The sequence below is a fragment of the Aquarana catesbeiana genome, linkage group LG04 (genome assembly GCF_042186555.1).
Source record: "Aquarana catesbeiana isolate 2022-GZ linkage group LG04, ASM4218655v1, whole genome shotgun sequence".
Classification (NCBI taxonomy): Eukaryota; Metazoa; Chordata; class Amphibia; order Anura; family Ranidae; genus Aquarana; species Aquarana catesbeiana.
This window is the reverse complement of record NC_133327.1, coordinates 661,856,995-661,869,881: the sequence shown is the minus strand read 5'-3', so window position 1 is coordinate 661,869,881 and position 12,887 is coordinate 661,856,995. Positions and strand designations below refer to the sequence as shown.

Below are 12,887 nucleotides of genomic sequence, written 5' to 3'. Positions count from 1 at the left end.
TCATTAGCAGTACTCTGTATTTTGAATTCACTTCACCACATAGGCACATACCACAGGAAGCTACATCACTTCTATTGAGGCAAGGCCTAGATTTCATGACTCCCCTGGCCAGGTCCATAGGCTAATCCTAGCCCACAGCAGGCTCCAATATAGAGACCAAGCCACGAGGTGGGGAACATGAAGCACACCTGTTCTCCCACCAATTAGAGCCGCCATCACCCACCACAGTCACCTCAGACTGGCCGCTATTTCTTGAAAGAGTTTCCCAACCCGGAAGGTTGAAATGTGTGTTCTCTCAAATGTCCTTAACCACAAGGGTCAACCTGATACAAATCTTCTGCAGAAACCCAAGGCCCTTAACCTGGAGGGTTGAATGGCTTAAAGTAAAAGTTCAGCCTAAAACAAACCCCTTCCCTAAACGTACTTGTAACCTCCCACCAATGCAGCGCTTTTACAGGCTGCAGCACGTCTCCCCTCTTCCTGGTCTCACAGGAGAGATTGAAAGCAGCAGATGCCATATCCTGCTGCTGCTGTCAATCAAACTCCCTTGAGGAGGGAGCTGGGACATGGCTTACGTCGCTGTGTGTGTTAATGTATTCACACAGCACCACTCGGGAGGAGCACTGGCGAAAGACCCCCAAATAGAAAGTAAATCACTGCTCTGTGCAAATTTGTTGCACAGAGTAGGTAAGTATAATATTATATTATACATTATTTTTATTTAAAAAAAAATAGCCTTTAAAGGCTAAGTTCACCTCTCTTTTTTTCTAAATTCCAGCCCCCCTATGTACCAATATAGCATTAATGTACTTATTTGGCAAAAATAAAACAGCTTTCCATTAATTCTACATCAGTTTACCTCACTCCAGCTGATCTCATGAGTTGACCAGCTGATCCCATTAGCACACATCCTGCATCATCTACCCTCTGCTGATCAACTCCTTCCTGTGTCATGACCTAAAGTCTGACCAGGAAGTAAGGCAGAAGTAATCGAGCAGTTTGTTTAAACAGCTATGAAGAGAGTGAGGTAAGCCGATGTAGAATTAATGGAAAGTGGTTTTATTTTTTGCAAAATAGGTAACATTAATGCTATATTGGTACATGGTGAGCTGGAATTTAGAAGAAAAAAATTGAACAAAGGTGAACTTAGCCTTTAATTTCACATTAGCCCCTTGCTACCCCCAAGCCTTTAAGAGGATCTAAATGCCATGAGGCAGAGGCGGGCTTTCAGATCTTGTGACTGCTGCGATTGGCTGTCACAGCAGGCATACGTGATTGGAAGACAAAAAACAGAAATGAGAGGGCGCACCGGCCTTGTGCATTATCTTTAAAAAAGTTTATTTAAAAAGGAAACGTAAAAGTGCTACTCACAAGGGTAGATAGAAATCACGCATAATGGTCTATTGATGGTGATAGTGGATACACCGATAGCAGTCTCCAGACCTACGGACAAGACGTGCAGCTGCTGGCTGACGCGTTTCGAAGGTAGCACCTTCTTCTTCAGGCTTCTTTACGTTTCCTTTTTAAATAAACTTTTTTAAAGATAATGCACAAGGCCAGGGCGCCCTCTCTTTTCTGTTTTTTTGTCTGTATGTTAGGATTTCCCTATCCTTGAGGGCAGCAAGGCTGAAAGCTACCATCCATCAAGAACTTTGAACTGTCGGGCTACACATTTATGCGCAAGAGTTTTTGTTTTGTTATACGTGATTGGAAGCTCCTGATCACAAATATGCACTGAGAGCTGCACATGACACATGAAAAAAAATCCTGACTCGCTTTGCAAGCGTTGTTTCACAAGACGAGCAGGATTCAAGCCTCTGAGGTGTGCAGTCTTGCATTTGGCCAGAGGTGTGGGGGCACCAGTGATGCTCTAAGATGCTCGGAGATGCTCGGAGACGCTTCCCGAGTGTCTACAAATGTCTCCGAGTGTCCCTTGAGTGGTCTACAAGCTTCTCCGAGTGTCTCCGACACCCCCACACCTCTGGTCACATGTGGTACTGCATAGACAAGCAGTGGTTGTGGAACGGATTATCTGGGTTTCTCGCTTTGATATACGAGTGCTTTGGATTACAAGCATTCTTTTGGAACTAATTATCCTCGTAATACAAGGTATTACTGTACATACCTTTTATGAAGCCAGTCTCCAGCGGTAGATGCTATGTGGAAGAGACAGCCGACAACGGCTGGGAAATGCCTGGGAAGTGACAACACCCATAAAGTCACTATGGGGCTTCCGTTGTCAGCTGCCTTTCCTGCACACGCCTCCACAGACAGCTCAGCCTGGCACCAGACCGGAGCGGCTTCAGAAAAGGTCTATATAGCGATTCCTTCTTTACAGGGCTAGATAGGTTAGTCTTAGTTTGTGGCTGTGAGTAGATTTAGAGTTAGCTAGTTTTAAACTGAACTTCTACTTTAACTCCCCAGGATAAGGTTATTTTGAAACACCAAGGTTACACTTGTTTCTTACGTAGACATTTCTCTCAGTAAACAACTTCTTCAATTAAATAAAGTTCCTTTTTACTGACGAACTCGGGGACTACAGGTACACTTCACCAGGGCAGGACTTATGGTGGTGGGGGCCCCTGGGCTTGAGTCACTTTCGGGCCCTAACCTTCTATACATATGCACAGCTCTATAAAACAGAAATAGAAAAGGACAAGGTGCGCCAGACTCAGTGCAGTATTAAAGAACGTCTGTTTAATTGGACAAGACAAAACAGCCAAATGGCTACTCACAAAAGTAGATAATATAAGCGTATAGGTGGGGGATACTGTACTGGTATTCGACCTGGGTCCACGATTAATAAAAGCAATATAAATGGATAAAATGATAAATACCTTATTTATAGGCATATAACACGTGCTGGCGTATAACACGCACCCCAAGTTTAGGAGGGAATTTTAAGGAAAAAAACTTTTAGGAGGGAAGTTTAAGGAAAAAAACTTACATTTAAATGCCCATCAATGCAGCCTTATCAGTGTCCATCTGCAGCCTTGTCAGTGTCATTGCAGCCTTGTCAGTGTCAGTGTAGCCTTGCCCCAGTGTCATTTGCAGACTTGTCAATGTAGCCTTGCTCCAGTGTCATTGCTGCCTTGTCATTGCAGCCTTTCAGTTTAAAAATGGTGCCGCCGAGATACAGAGCCAGCTTTCGGCGCTCTTGGCGGCTTTCTGTGGCTTTCGGCTGCTCTTGGCAGCTTTCGACGGCTTTCGGCTGCTCTCGGTGGCTCTCGGCGGCTTTTCCGAACAGGCGGGGCCCGCGGGGCCCCCTATTGGCCGGGGTCCATGGACTTGAGCCCCGTCAAGCCCAATGGAAAGTCCAGCCCTGCACTTCACATCATTCCCCAAGACATCTTCATATACATGTGCAATTGGTTGCATACAATTGGCTGTGCCTTTTGCTGAGGTTGAATGGCTGAAGACAAACACTGTCCCTAGCAGTTATAGCGGCAAAGGTGCATAGAGAACTTGGTGCAGCCCATACCTGAACTGGATAATATCCACAGCAACATAGTCCATAAAACTTGGATTCCCCTTAGAATGGGCCCATTAAAGTGGTTCTAAAGCCTTAAGGTTTTTTACCTGAATGCACTCTATGCATTCAGGTAATAAAAACCCTCTGTGCTGCAGAAGCCCCCCCAGCCCCCCATTCTTACCTGAGCCCGATCTGATTCAGTGATGTGCACAAGAGCAGTAGCTCTCGCCGCTGTCCCCCACCTCATTGGGCAGATTGATAGCAGCGGCAGCCATTGGCTGCCGCTGCTGTCAATCAAATGCCGTGGCGAGGGAGCGGGGGGCAGGGAAGACTCACCTGGTCTGTGTCAATAGAGGCAGACTGGGCGGCTTGGGAGTGAGCACGCACGGGTGCCCTCAGGGAAGGTGGCTTTCCCTGGGGGCATTCCCCTGAAGAGGAGGCGCCTGGAGCACTGGCGGGGGACCGCAGAAAAGGAGTATTGAGGCTGCTCTGTGCAAATCCATTGCACAGAGTAGGTAAGCATGAAATTTTTTTTTTGTTTGTTTTTTTTTTAAACTAAAATAACAAAGGTTTATAATCACTGTAACCCCTTGGAGCCGTTTAAAGGGTTTAGGATACGGGGAGGTGGGGTTTATGATCACGCGACTGCCGTGATTGTCTCGGGGATCACATGCTTGGAAAGCTGTTAGCTGCCGGTAACTGTGCCAGGAGTGCTTGGCACAGCTTTTATTGCATGCAAATATGCGGTCGCTTGGCGCCAAGGCCCCCCCGCTGAGAGGCCGCATATTTGGGTGCGGCCGGAGCCAGGTTAAAGGGGTGGCGAAGAATAGGAGAAACCACATTGCTGCAGTTGATTCTCACAGATCTACTCCCATTGGACTCTCTCTCTGGGGTCTGCAGATATTTATACCTTTAGATATGACACAGAGGAAGAAGTCACACATGACCCGACCCCTGCAGCAATCAACCAGAATATTTATAGTAGCACAGAAACAGAATCACAATGCAACCTCAAAAAAATAAAATAACAGTATACAATAGGCCTACAAAACTATACGCTAAAAAAAAGTCATATTACAATAAAAAAGGATTCAACAAATTGTACAGATTTTATTATCATAGCAGGACCCAAAATAAAAAAGTGGGTATTCTGCACAGTGTTGAGGGATACAATATGAATATTATATTATATATGTAAAGCGTGCGTAAATTGGCGGCGCTATATAAGTGCCTGTAATAATAATATTAATGAATATTGTATTATACAAAAGACAGTACTTAACAACATTTTCTATTTTTGCAGAATTATCCGTAACACAAAACATCTAGTATATATTGGGCATGGAGCATTTGGCAACCTACCGAACCTAAAATACTTGTAAGTTTTTTTTTTCCCCTCTTAAATGTCTAATAATTATTTTAAATTAAACCTGTAATGTGAAAGACATGTAGGGCTACCATAGCTTTGCTCTTCTCCTGAAAACTCTAGTTTCTTGGCTCTGTCATTCTGGAGCTCTGGCTTTCATACTTTGAGATGCTGGCAATAACATGCATGCAATAATTGATTTAAAACAGGCATATCACTGTTCACTTTGAAAAGGGAATTTTCATTTGGCAAAAGGAATTTCCCTCCAGCTTAGTGGAGTTCTGCTAATTTCCATCATCCACCTTGTGCCAACCACCACATTCACTGACCTAAAGGAAAGATTCCATGGCAAAGTGCAAATTCACTTGCAAAGTCAAAAGCCTAGTTGCTATTAGCAAATTAATCCTAAGGTGTTTTTACTTCATCCTTCACCTAATTCTTTAAAGTGACTCGGTCACACTTAGGCAGCTAGAAGTTCGTGTACACAGTGACTTTCAGTTCTTCCACTCAATGCCAGGCTACTGGGTGAAGATTCATCACTTCTTTGTGGTGTCAAAACTTACCTATGTATCCAGCCCCTCACACTGTCCTATTTACTGATTACTATGATGGCCTGCTTTCTTGGCCAATAGGAATGTCTGAAGGAGAAGGAGGGTTAATCAAGATTTGACGTTACCAAGAAACAGTGAAGCAATCAGAATTGCTTGGAGTTTGGGTGTCAAAAATGTAAAACTTAAGCACCACACCACTGCTAAAAGGTTAAGGTATGACTTTATGCTAACAAAAGTCAAGGGGACAATCCAAAGCGTATCAAACACTTTGGGGGGGGGGGGGGGGGGGGTTGTCCAAAAATGCCCCCTTCATCAGGGCTTGATTGAAAACAATGTAAAGTAGAGTAGACCTTTAATGGTATTTCTCCCTGTGTGATTACAAGCACAGGTCTTGTCAGCAAATGGTTTGAAATCGGGTAGAGAAGGGGGACTAAAAACTGCTGCAGTTGTTATTGTTAGGGCCTGTGTTGATGGGCTTGGTGTTTGGGTGGATGGGCAATTTGCAAATGCAGTGGTGGCTTATCCATAGGAGGCTGCCCCCCCCCCCCTCCAAAGCTAGTTCCCATAAAATAAAAAAAGGTACTTTAAGTGCACTGTGTATGGGCTCCGGACACAGTGCACTATGGGCAACGTGTTGTCTATGCAATCACGTGATTGCAGGTGAGACGCTTCATTTGCCTGCTTATGTGAGTCATTGTGGAGCAAAGCAATGCGCCACAACACTTCCATCTACAGTCATTCTCCTTGTTGTAGGGTTTCCTATTGGCACCGCCATAGGACATGGGCGGTTCTTTGCTCTGAGCTGCGGCATCACTTACAGTTTCTCTGTGCTAGTGGGAAACCGGAAGTGATGCCGCGGCTCCATGGGTGGAATGTCCCGAGTGGCACGTTCTTTCAGAATCTCTCGGCCGGATTGGTAGGTTCAGAGGGATTGTATATATTACATTCTTACAGATAGTCTCATAATAAGGAAAATAAATGATTTAATAGTACATGGCTGAAATAGTTTTTTAGTGTAATTGCAAACTGTTGCCTGCTTGGGCTGATTTACCAAAGAAGTTAAGAATTTCATCTCACTAAAAACATTGTGTGAATTTTCACTTCAATTGTCAAATCATGCGAAAAGCAAATTTCTGTTCACTCTAGATACCCAATCATGTGATGCTGAGCTATATACCCTGATTTGTGTCATGCTGAACTATATACCCTGAACTATGCCATGCTGAACTATATACCCTGATCTGTGTCATGCTGAGCTATATACCCTGATCTGTGTTGTGCTGAGCTATATACCCTGATCTGTGTCATGCTGAGCTGTATACCCTGATCTGTGAGGCTGAGCTATATACTCTCTCCTGTGATGCTGAGCTGTACACTCTGTCCTGTGATGCTGAGCTGTATACGCTGTCCTGTGATGCTGGGGCTGTATACTTCTGGCACTATGGGTGGAAGCAAGTGGAATACAGGGGGCAGAGTGGGTGGAGTCTATAATGGTTGGGGCTTATGAGAAGTGTCAAAAGGTTATGGCTATGTATTTGCTCCTGACGAGTGGCAACTGGCCACGAAACGCATCATGCCTATCATTCTCATCATGTTCCCAACACATAGCTTGACCTCAACTGTGATTCATTTGTATCCTACAACCTATTTGTATCCATTACCCAATAAGCATTTGGCTTTTTTACTAATTACTTCCATGGGATACTATGCGATTTCAGATGCGTGCATGTACATACATAAACTCTTCTTTTTTGTATGCCACTGCCTTGTATATAGATAAAAAAACTCTTGTTCAACGCTTGATTTTATCATGCACCTCATTTAAAATACCAAAACCCCCTTGCCTTCGAGTGATGAAGGACCCATTTGATTTTACTCTGTTATTATAAAACTATGGTTTCATAATATCGCTGTATAGGAGGAAAAGCTGGAGGAAGCGTTCTGAGAAAAGTGTTGTCAGTTGAATAAGTGGACCACTTTATCCTGCACACAGGTTAATATGTTGTCTCTTGACCTTTCTAGTGATGATGGACCCACTTGCGATTACTCTATTATTTTACTCTGTTATTTACAGGTTCGTAAATACTGACAGACAAACTATATTTACTTTACAAGATAGACAGTATATTTTCTTAAAATAATTTCTAATGATAGATTAAGAGTATCCTCATAAAAATACATTTTTGTAGCCATATATTCCATAGTGCGGATGGGTTATTGCAGGTTAAACGTAATGTCTGCTGTCGTAAATTGCACAGCTGCTCTTCCCTGCTACTTGTTTCGGGATTGCCACAGATTTCTTATACATAGGCTGATTCCAAGTAAAATAACTTTTAGATGAAGATAGGGAGCATCTGTTTATAAGACACATTAAAGTGGAGTTCCACCCAAAAATGGAACTTCCGCTTTAAGTGCAGGTGACCCCCTGATATGCCACATTTGGCATGTCATTTTTTTTTGGGGGGGGGGCGTATATGCTCTTTTTAGAGGGATCCAGCTCCCACGTCCTCCTGGGGCACCGCAGTGCCAGAAGTAAGTTCACCTCTCCCCCCTCCCTCTTGGCAATCATCTGGAACAAGTCACGGGTCCCAGATAATTTGGCTGGCCAGTCACAGTGTGCAGCACAGCTTGGGCATGCGCACTGCGTGCGCAGCTGTTAAGCCAACAGCCAGGTGCCCACAGTGACCATGCCGGTACCGCAGAGAGGAGGGGTAGAAGAGCGAGGCTTCATTCGCCCACATCACTGGAAAGTGGGACAGGTGAGTGTCCATTTAATAAAACTCAGCAGCTACAGTTTTTGTAGCTGCTGACTTTTATATGGCTGGAACTCCGCTTTAATGGCCCAACCTACCTCTTTGTTCAATGCCATCTTGTTTGTCAACCTGGAGACCTGGAGGAACCTCATCTCCAGAAAGGTCTTTAAAACCTACACTTTATTACCAAAAGTATTGGGACACTTGCCTTTACACGCACATGATCTTTAATGTCATCCCAGTCCTGGTCCGTAGGGTTCAATACTGAGTTGGCCCAACTTTGCAGCTATAACAGCTTCAACTCTTCTGGGAAGGTTGTCCACAAGGTTTAGGAGTGTGTCTATGGGAATTTTTGACCATTCTTCCAGAAGTGCATTTGTGAGGTCAGGCACTGATGTTGGAGAGAAGGCCTGGCTAGCAGTCTCTTCTCTAATTCATCCCAAAGGTGTTCTGTCGGGATGAGGTCATGACTCTGTGCAAGTCAGTCAAGTTCCTCCACCCCAAACTCGCTCATCCATGTCTTTATGGATCTTGCTTTGTGCATTGGTCCAAATCATTTGGGGGAGGGGGGATTATAGAATTGTTTTTTAGGAGTTGGGCTTGGCCCCTTAGTTCCAATCAAGGAAACTCTTAAGGTGTCAGTATACCAAGACATTTTGGACAATTCATGCTCCCAACTTTGTGTCAACAGTTTGGGGATGGCTCCTTCCTGTTCCAACATGACTGCGCACCAGTGGTAGCATAGGCAGACAGTAAACATAAGCAGACAAGGATAATTAGAGAGTAAGATCTGAGAGGAAGCTGGGTTAGTAAAAGGATCAAGATGTGTGTCAGGAACCGGATAACAAGAACAAGCCTGAAGACCATTCAGCAAAGATCTAGTGCAGTGTTAAGGTGTAAATAGCTCGCTTGGCAGCAGAGGGCGTGCATGCAAGTCTGCACATGCTCATATGTGTTAGCATTGATGTACATGCAATCTGTCTTCTATGCCTACCGAAATGTGCAAACTTATGCACTGCTCTGACACAGCAGGCTGTCGATTAGACAAATCATGGCAGATCGAGATGGCTCTCATTCTGGGATGCCATTATATAATGGTACCCAGTCTCGCCATGAACGTTTGTCTGCGGGGGCATGCAGCACGGTGATCGCAGGCGCACTGTGTCCCTGGGACATGGCACAACCCCAATCTAGGTAAAGAGCTGAGTGTGAGAAGGGGAGAGCCGATCAATGGCATCTCCTCACAGGGCAGACTTGTATAGGTAATCAGGGCACTGGTTACAATGCAGCCCTAACAGTGCCCAGTAATGCCAATTTGTGCCCATCAATGAGGCCAATCTGTGCTCATTATGACTGGGCCAAACAACCCCCTGTTCGGTTCGCACTAGAACTTTTGAACATCACGAAAGTTCGGAACCGAATAATGAACCCCATTGAAGTCTATGGGACCCGAACTGGAAAAATCTAAAGTTCCCATTTTGAAGGCTTATATGAAAATTATTGGGCATACAATAGCTATGGGGGTATGGGTACTGCCCTGGGGGACATGTATCAATTAAAAAAAGTTTGTGAAAAACTTCATTTTTTAATGAGCAGTGATTTATTGATGCTTAAAGTGAAAGCAAAAAAATATAAAATTCCTTTCAATATAGTGCCTGGGGGGTCCCCTTAGTCTACATGCAAAGTGGCATATCTGTACTGTGGATAGAAGCTGCTGAAGCACTAATAGCATTTATAAAGCCCAATAAATGAAATTTTCCCTGCAAGCTTTCTTTATTTTGTAAGCAACGGCTTGGGATCCAGTCTGTATGATGAGGCCACAATGTAGTGCACTGGGACCAAGATTAGAGATTTTTTGGATAAATGGTGTCTCTTCAATAGACTTTGGATAGAAGTAACAGGTGCTAAAAAAGGTGGTCTTTCAGTGTTGTGGTGCCTTGACATCGTAACCGTATAGCGCAGGGATCTGTAAACCATGGCCCTCCAGCTGTTGCGGAACTACACGTCCCATAAGGCATTGTAAAACTCTGACATTCACAGACATGACTAGGCATGATGGGAATTGTAGTTCTTGAACAAATGGAGGGCCATCTGCTATAGAGGCACTCTTGATGAAAGCAAGAATTGGCCTTGCTGTCAAATTGCAATGATATGCACCTGTCAAACAGGTGCAGAAAAATTGGTCTTCGGGTGTCGGGACGCCTTCACACCGTAACGCTATTAAGGTACTCTTAATGAAAGCAAGAATTGGCCCCGCTGTCAAAAATTGCACTGATATGGACCTTCGTAACTCAGTCCTCAAGGCGCCCCAACAGGTCATGTTTTCAGGCTTGCCATTATTTTGCACAGGTGATTTGATCAGTTTTACTGCCTTAGTAATTACCACAGCTGTTTCATCTTAGGGAAATCCTGAAAACATGACCTGTTGGGGCACCATGAGGACTGGAGTTGAGAAACACTAGCCTAGAAGTCCTGCAGAGATTCCACATCCCCAAAACACTTAATCAGTGACATTGGCATCAGGGGCTTCATAGCTGCTGGTAATCCAAGACTGATTAATTTTGATACGTGTCAGACAATCCACGGAGTCTATGGAAAGATGCGTTCTATTATCACTATTAGCACTGAATGCCCATTCAGAAAGCACGCTGGATGCAGGGCAGCCCAGCAACTCAATTGCATACTGGGCAAGTTCTGGCCAGTGGTCTATTTTCATGACCCCGTAAGTCAGTGAATCAATGACTGGAAAGCTCTCCAACTCTGTTTTTGCCCCTAAATAATCATCCACCATGTGATGCAGATGCTGCCGATGGGATATGGAAGCTGAAAGCCCTGGGCGGCGAGTACTAAAAAAATTGTGAAATGCATCACTTAGGCCTTCTCCACCGCTCCTCTCTTGAACAACAGAAGCCTTAAAACTACCGTTTCCACGACACTGTAACCTACCAGAGTCGGGAAAAACATTAGATAAACTCCTGCTGAGACTTTCTCCCTGTAACGGTGATCAAGGAGGGTTTCTAACCAATAGTGATCCTTCTCCTTTACAACGCATATTCTTGGGTCCTTTGGCAGGCTTTGAAGCATGAGGAAGCCCATGCACCACAAATTTACAGAGGCATGAGAAGCAGACTCTGCGGGGTCACTGAGGATTATAGTATCTGGAACTGCCTCCTCCCAGCCACATACTACTCCCAAGGGTTCTGGGGATGGAAAACCATCTCTTACTGTTTGACATATGTCTTCTTCTTTTTCAGTGCCTCCAAAACTGCCAGAATCCTCCTCCTCCCTCTCCTCTTGTGTGTTCTGTGTCGTAGAAACAATGGTGTCTGCAAAACGTGGGCCAGGAAAGGAAGTCCTGCTTTTCCTCCCGCTGCTCTGCCTCAAGTGCCCTGTCCACATTGCCACGCAGAGTCTGCTCCAGCAGGAACACAACAAGGATTGTTTCACTGATCCATGCATTGTCACGGTTTACCATCCTTGTGGCCTCCTCAAATGGTGATAGTACCATGCATGCATCCTTTATGAGCAGCCATTGGTGGGGAAAAAAGCTGTGCTGGCCTGAGCCTGTCGTTGTGCAATACAGGTACTCGTTGATGGCCCTCTGCTGTATGTGCAGCTGCTGCAGCATTGCCAAAGTGGAGTTCCACCTGGTGGACATGTCACAAATCAGGCGGTTTATGGGAAGTGGAATTCCCCCTGAAATTCAGCCAACCGAGCACTGGCTGTGTATGACCGCCTGGAAAGTCTACAGAGTTTTCGGGCCTGCTTTAGCAGACCTTCCAACCCTGGGTACTCATTTAGGAAAGGCTGCACCACCAAATTGGGGACATGTGCCAGCCTGACTCATTGAGTAGCCCCTTGAACACTTAGGGCAGGGGTAGGCAACCTCGGCCCTCCAGCTGTGGTGAAACTACAAATCCCATCGTGCCTCTGCCACTAGGAATCATGCCTGTGATTGTCAGGGTCTTTCAATGTCTCATGGGATATGTAGTTTCAAAATGGCTGGAGGGCAAAAGTTGCCTACCCCTGGCTTAGGGGGTACTTGTGTTTTATAGGACTATTCAGCAGAGGAGGGCATGGAGGAGGAAGAGGAGGAGGAGGACGGGTAGATCTTGCATCATCACCACTAGCTGTATGGAGACATGGGGGCACAACAAGCTGCAGCACTGAGCCCTGTCCTGCATCCTTCCGAATTGCAAGCAATGTGCTGTGAATGAAATATATCGCCCCTGACCATGCTTGCTGGACCACGTGTCAGCAGTAACGTGGACTTTGTGGCTGACTGCCTTGTACAACGATGCCACGTCATTGCCTTCCACGTGATGGTACAGAGCTGTAATGGCCTTACATGAGAAGAAATAACGACTAGGAACATGCCATTGTGGTACAGCACATTCTGCAAATTCACGGAAGGGGGCAGAATCCACCAGACAGAAAAGCAGAAGTTGTAGAGCCAGCAGCTTTGACAAGCTTTCATTTAGATGCTAGGCATGTGGGTTGCAGTGACTGTATTTTTTTTTTTTTTTGCTGTAGCAGTTTGGGCAGAGAAATTTGCTGGCTATAGTCTACAGCTGGTGGGGTGCTACTCGCAGATGTGCTGCAAGAACCTGGGACCATCGGACCTGCGCTATACCATGATCCCTTTCAGTAGTGGCTGCTGAGAGGTCATGAGGTATAGTGGGGGCAGACTGAGGTGAGTAAGGAGGAGGAACAGAATTGCACCCCTTTTGTGTGGCTTTCAGGTG

General features: G+C 45.2%; 1 protein-coding gene across 1 annotated transcript in view; it reads left to right on the top strand.

Moving 5' to 3' along the window:
- The window catches only part of LHCGR (luteinizing hormone/choriogonadotropin receptor), a 272,081-nt gene that overhangs the window by 122,808 nt on the left and 136,386 nt on the right, over positions 1–12,887 (top strand). Inside the window, exon 4 of the mRNA XM_073628526.1 lies at positions 4,776–4,850. Coding sequence (XP_073484627.1) covers positions 4,776–4,850 — 75 coding nt within the window. The remainder of the gene's footprint in view (positions 1–4,775; positions 4,851–12,887) is intronic.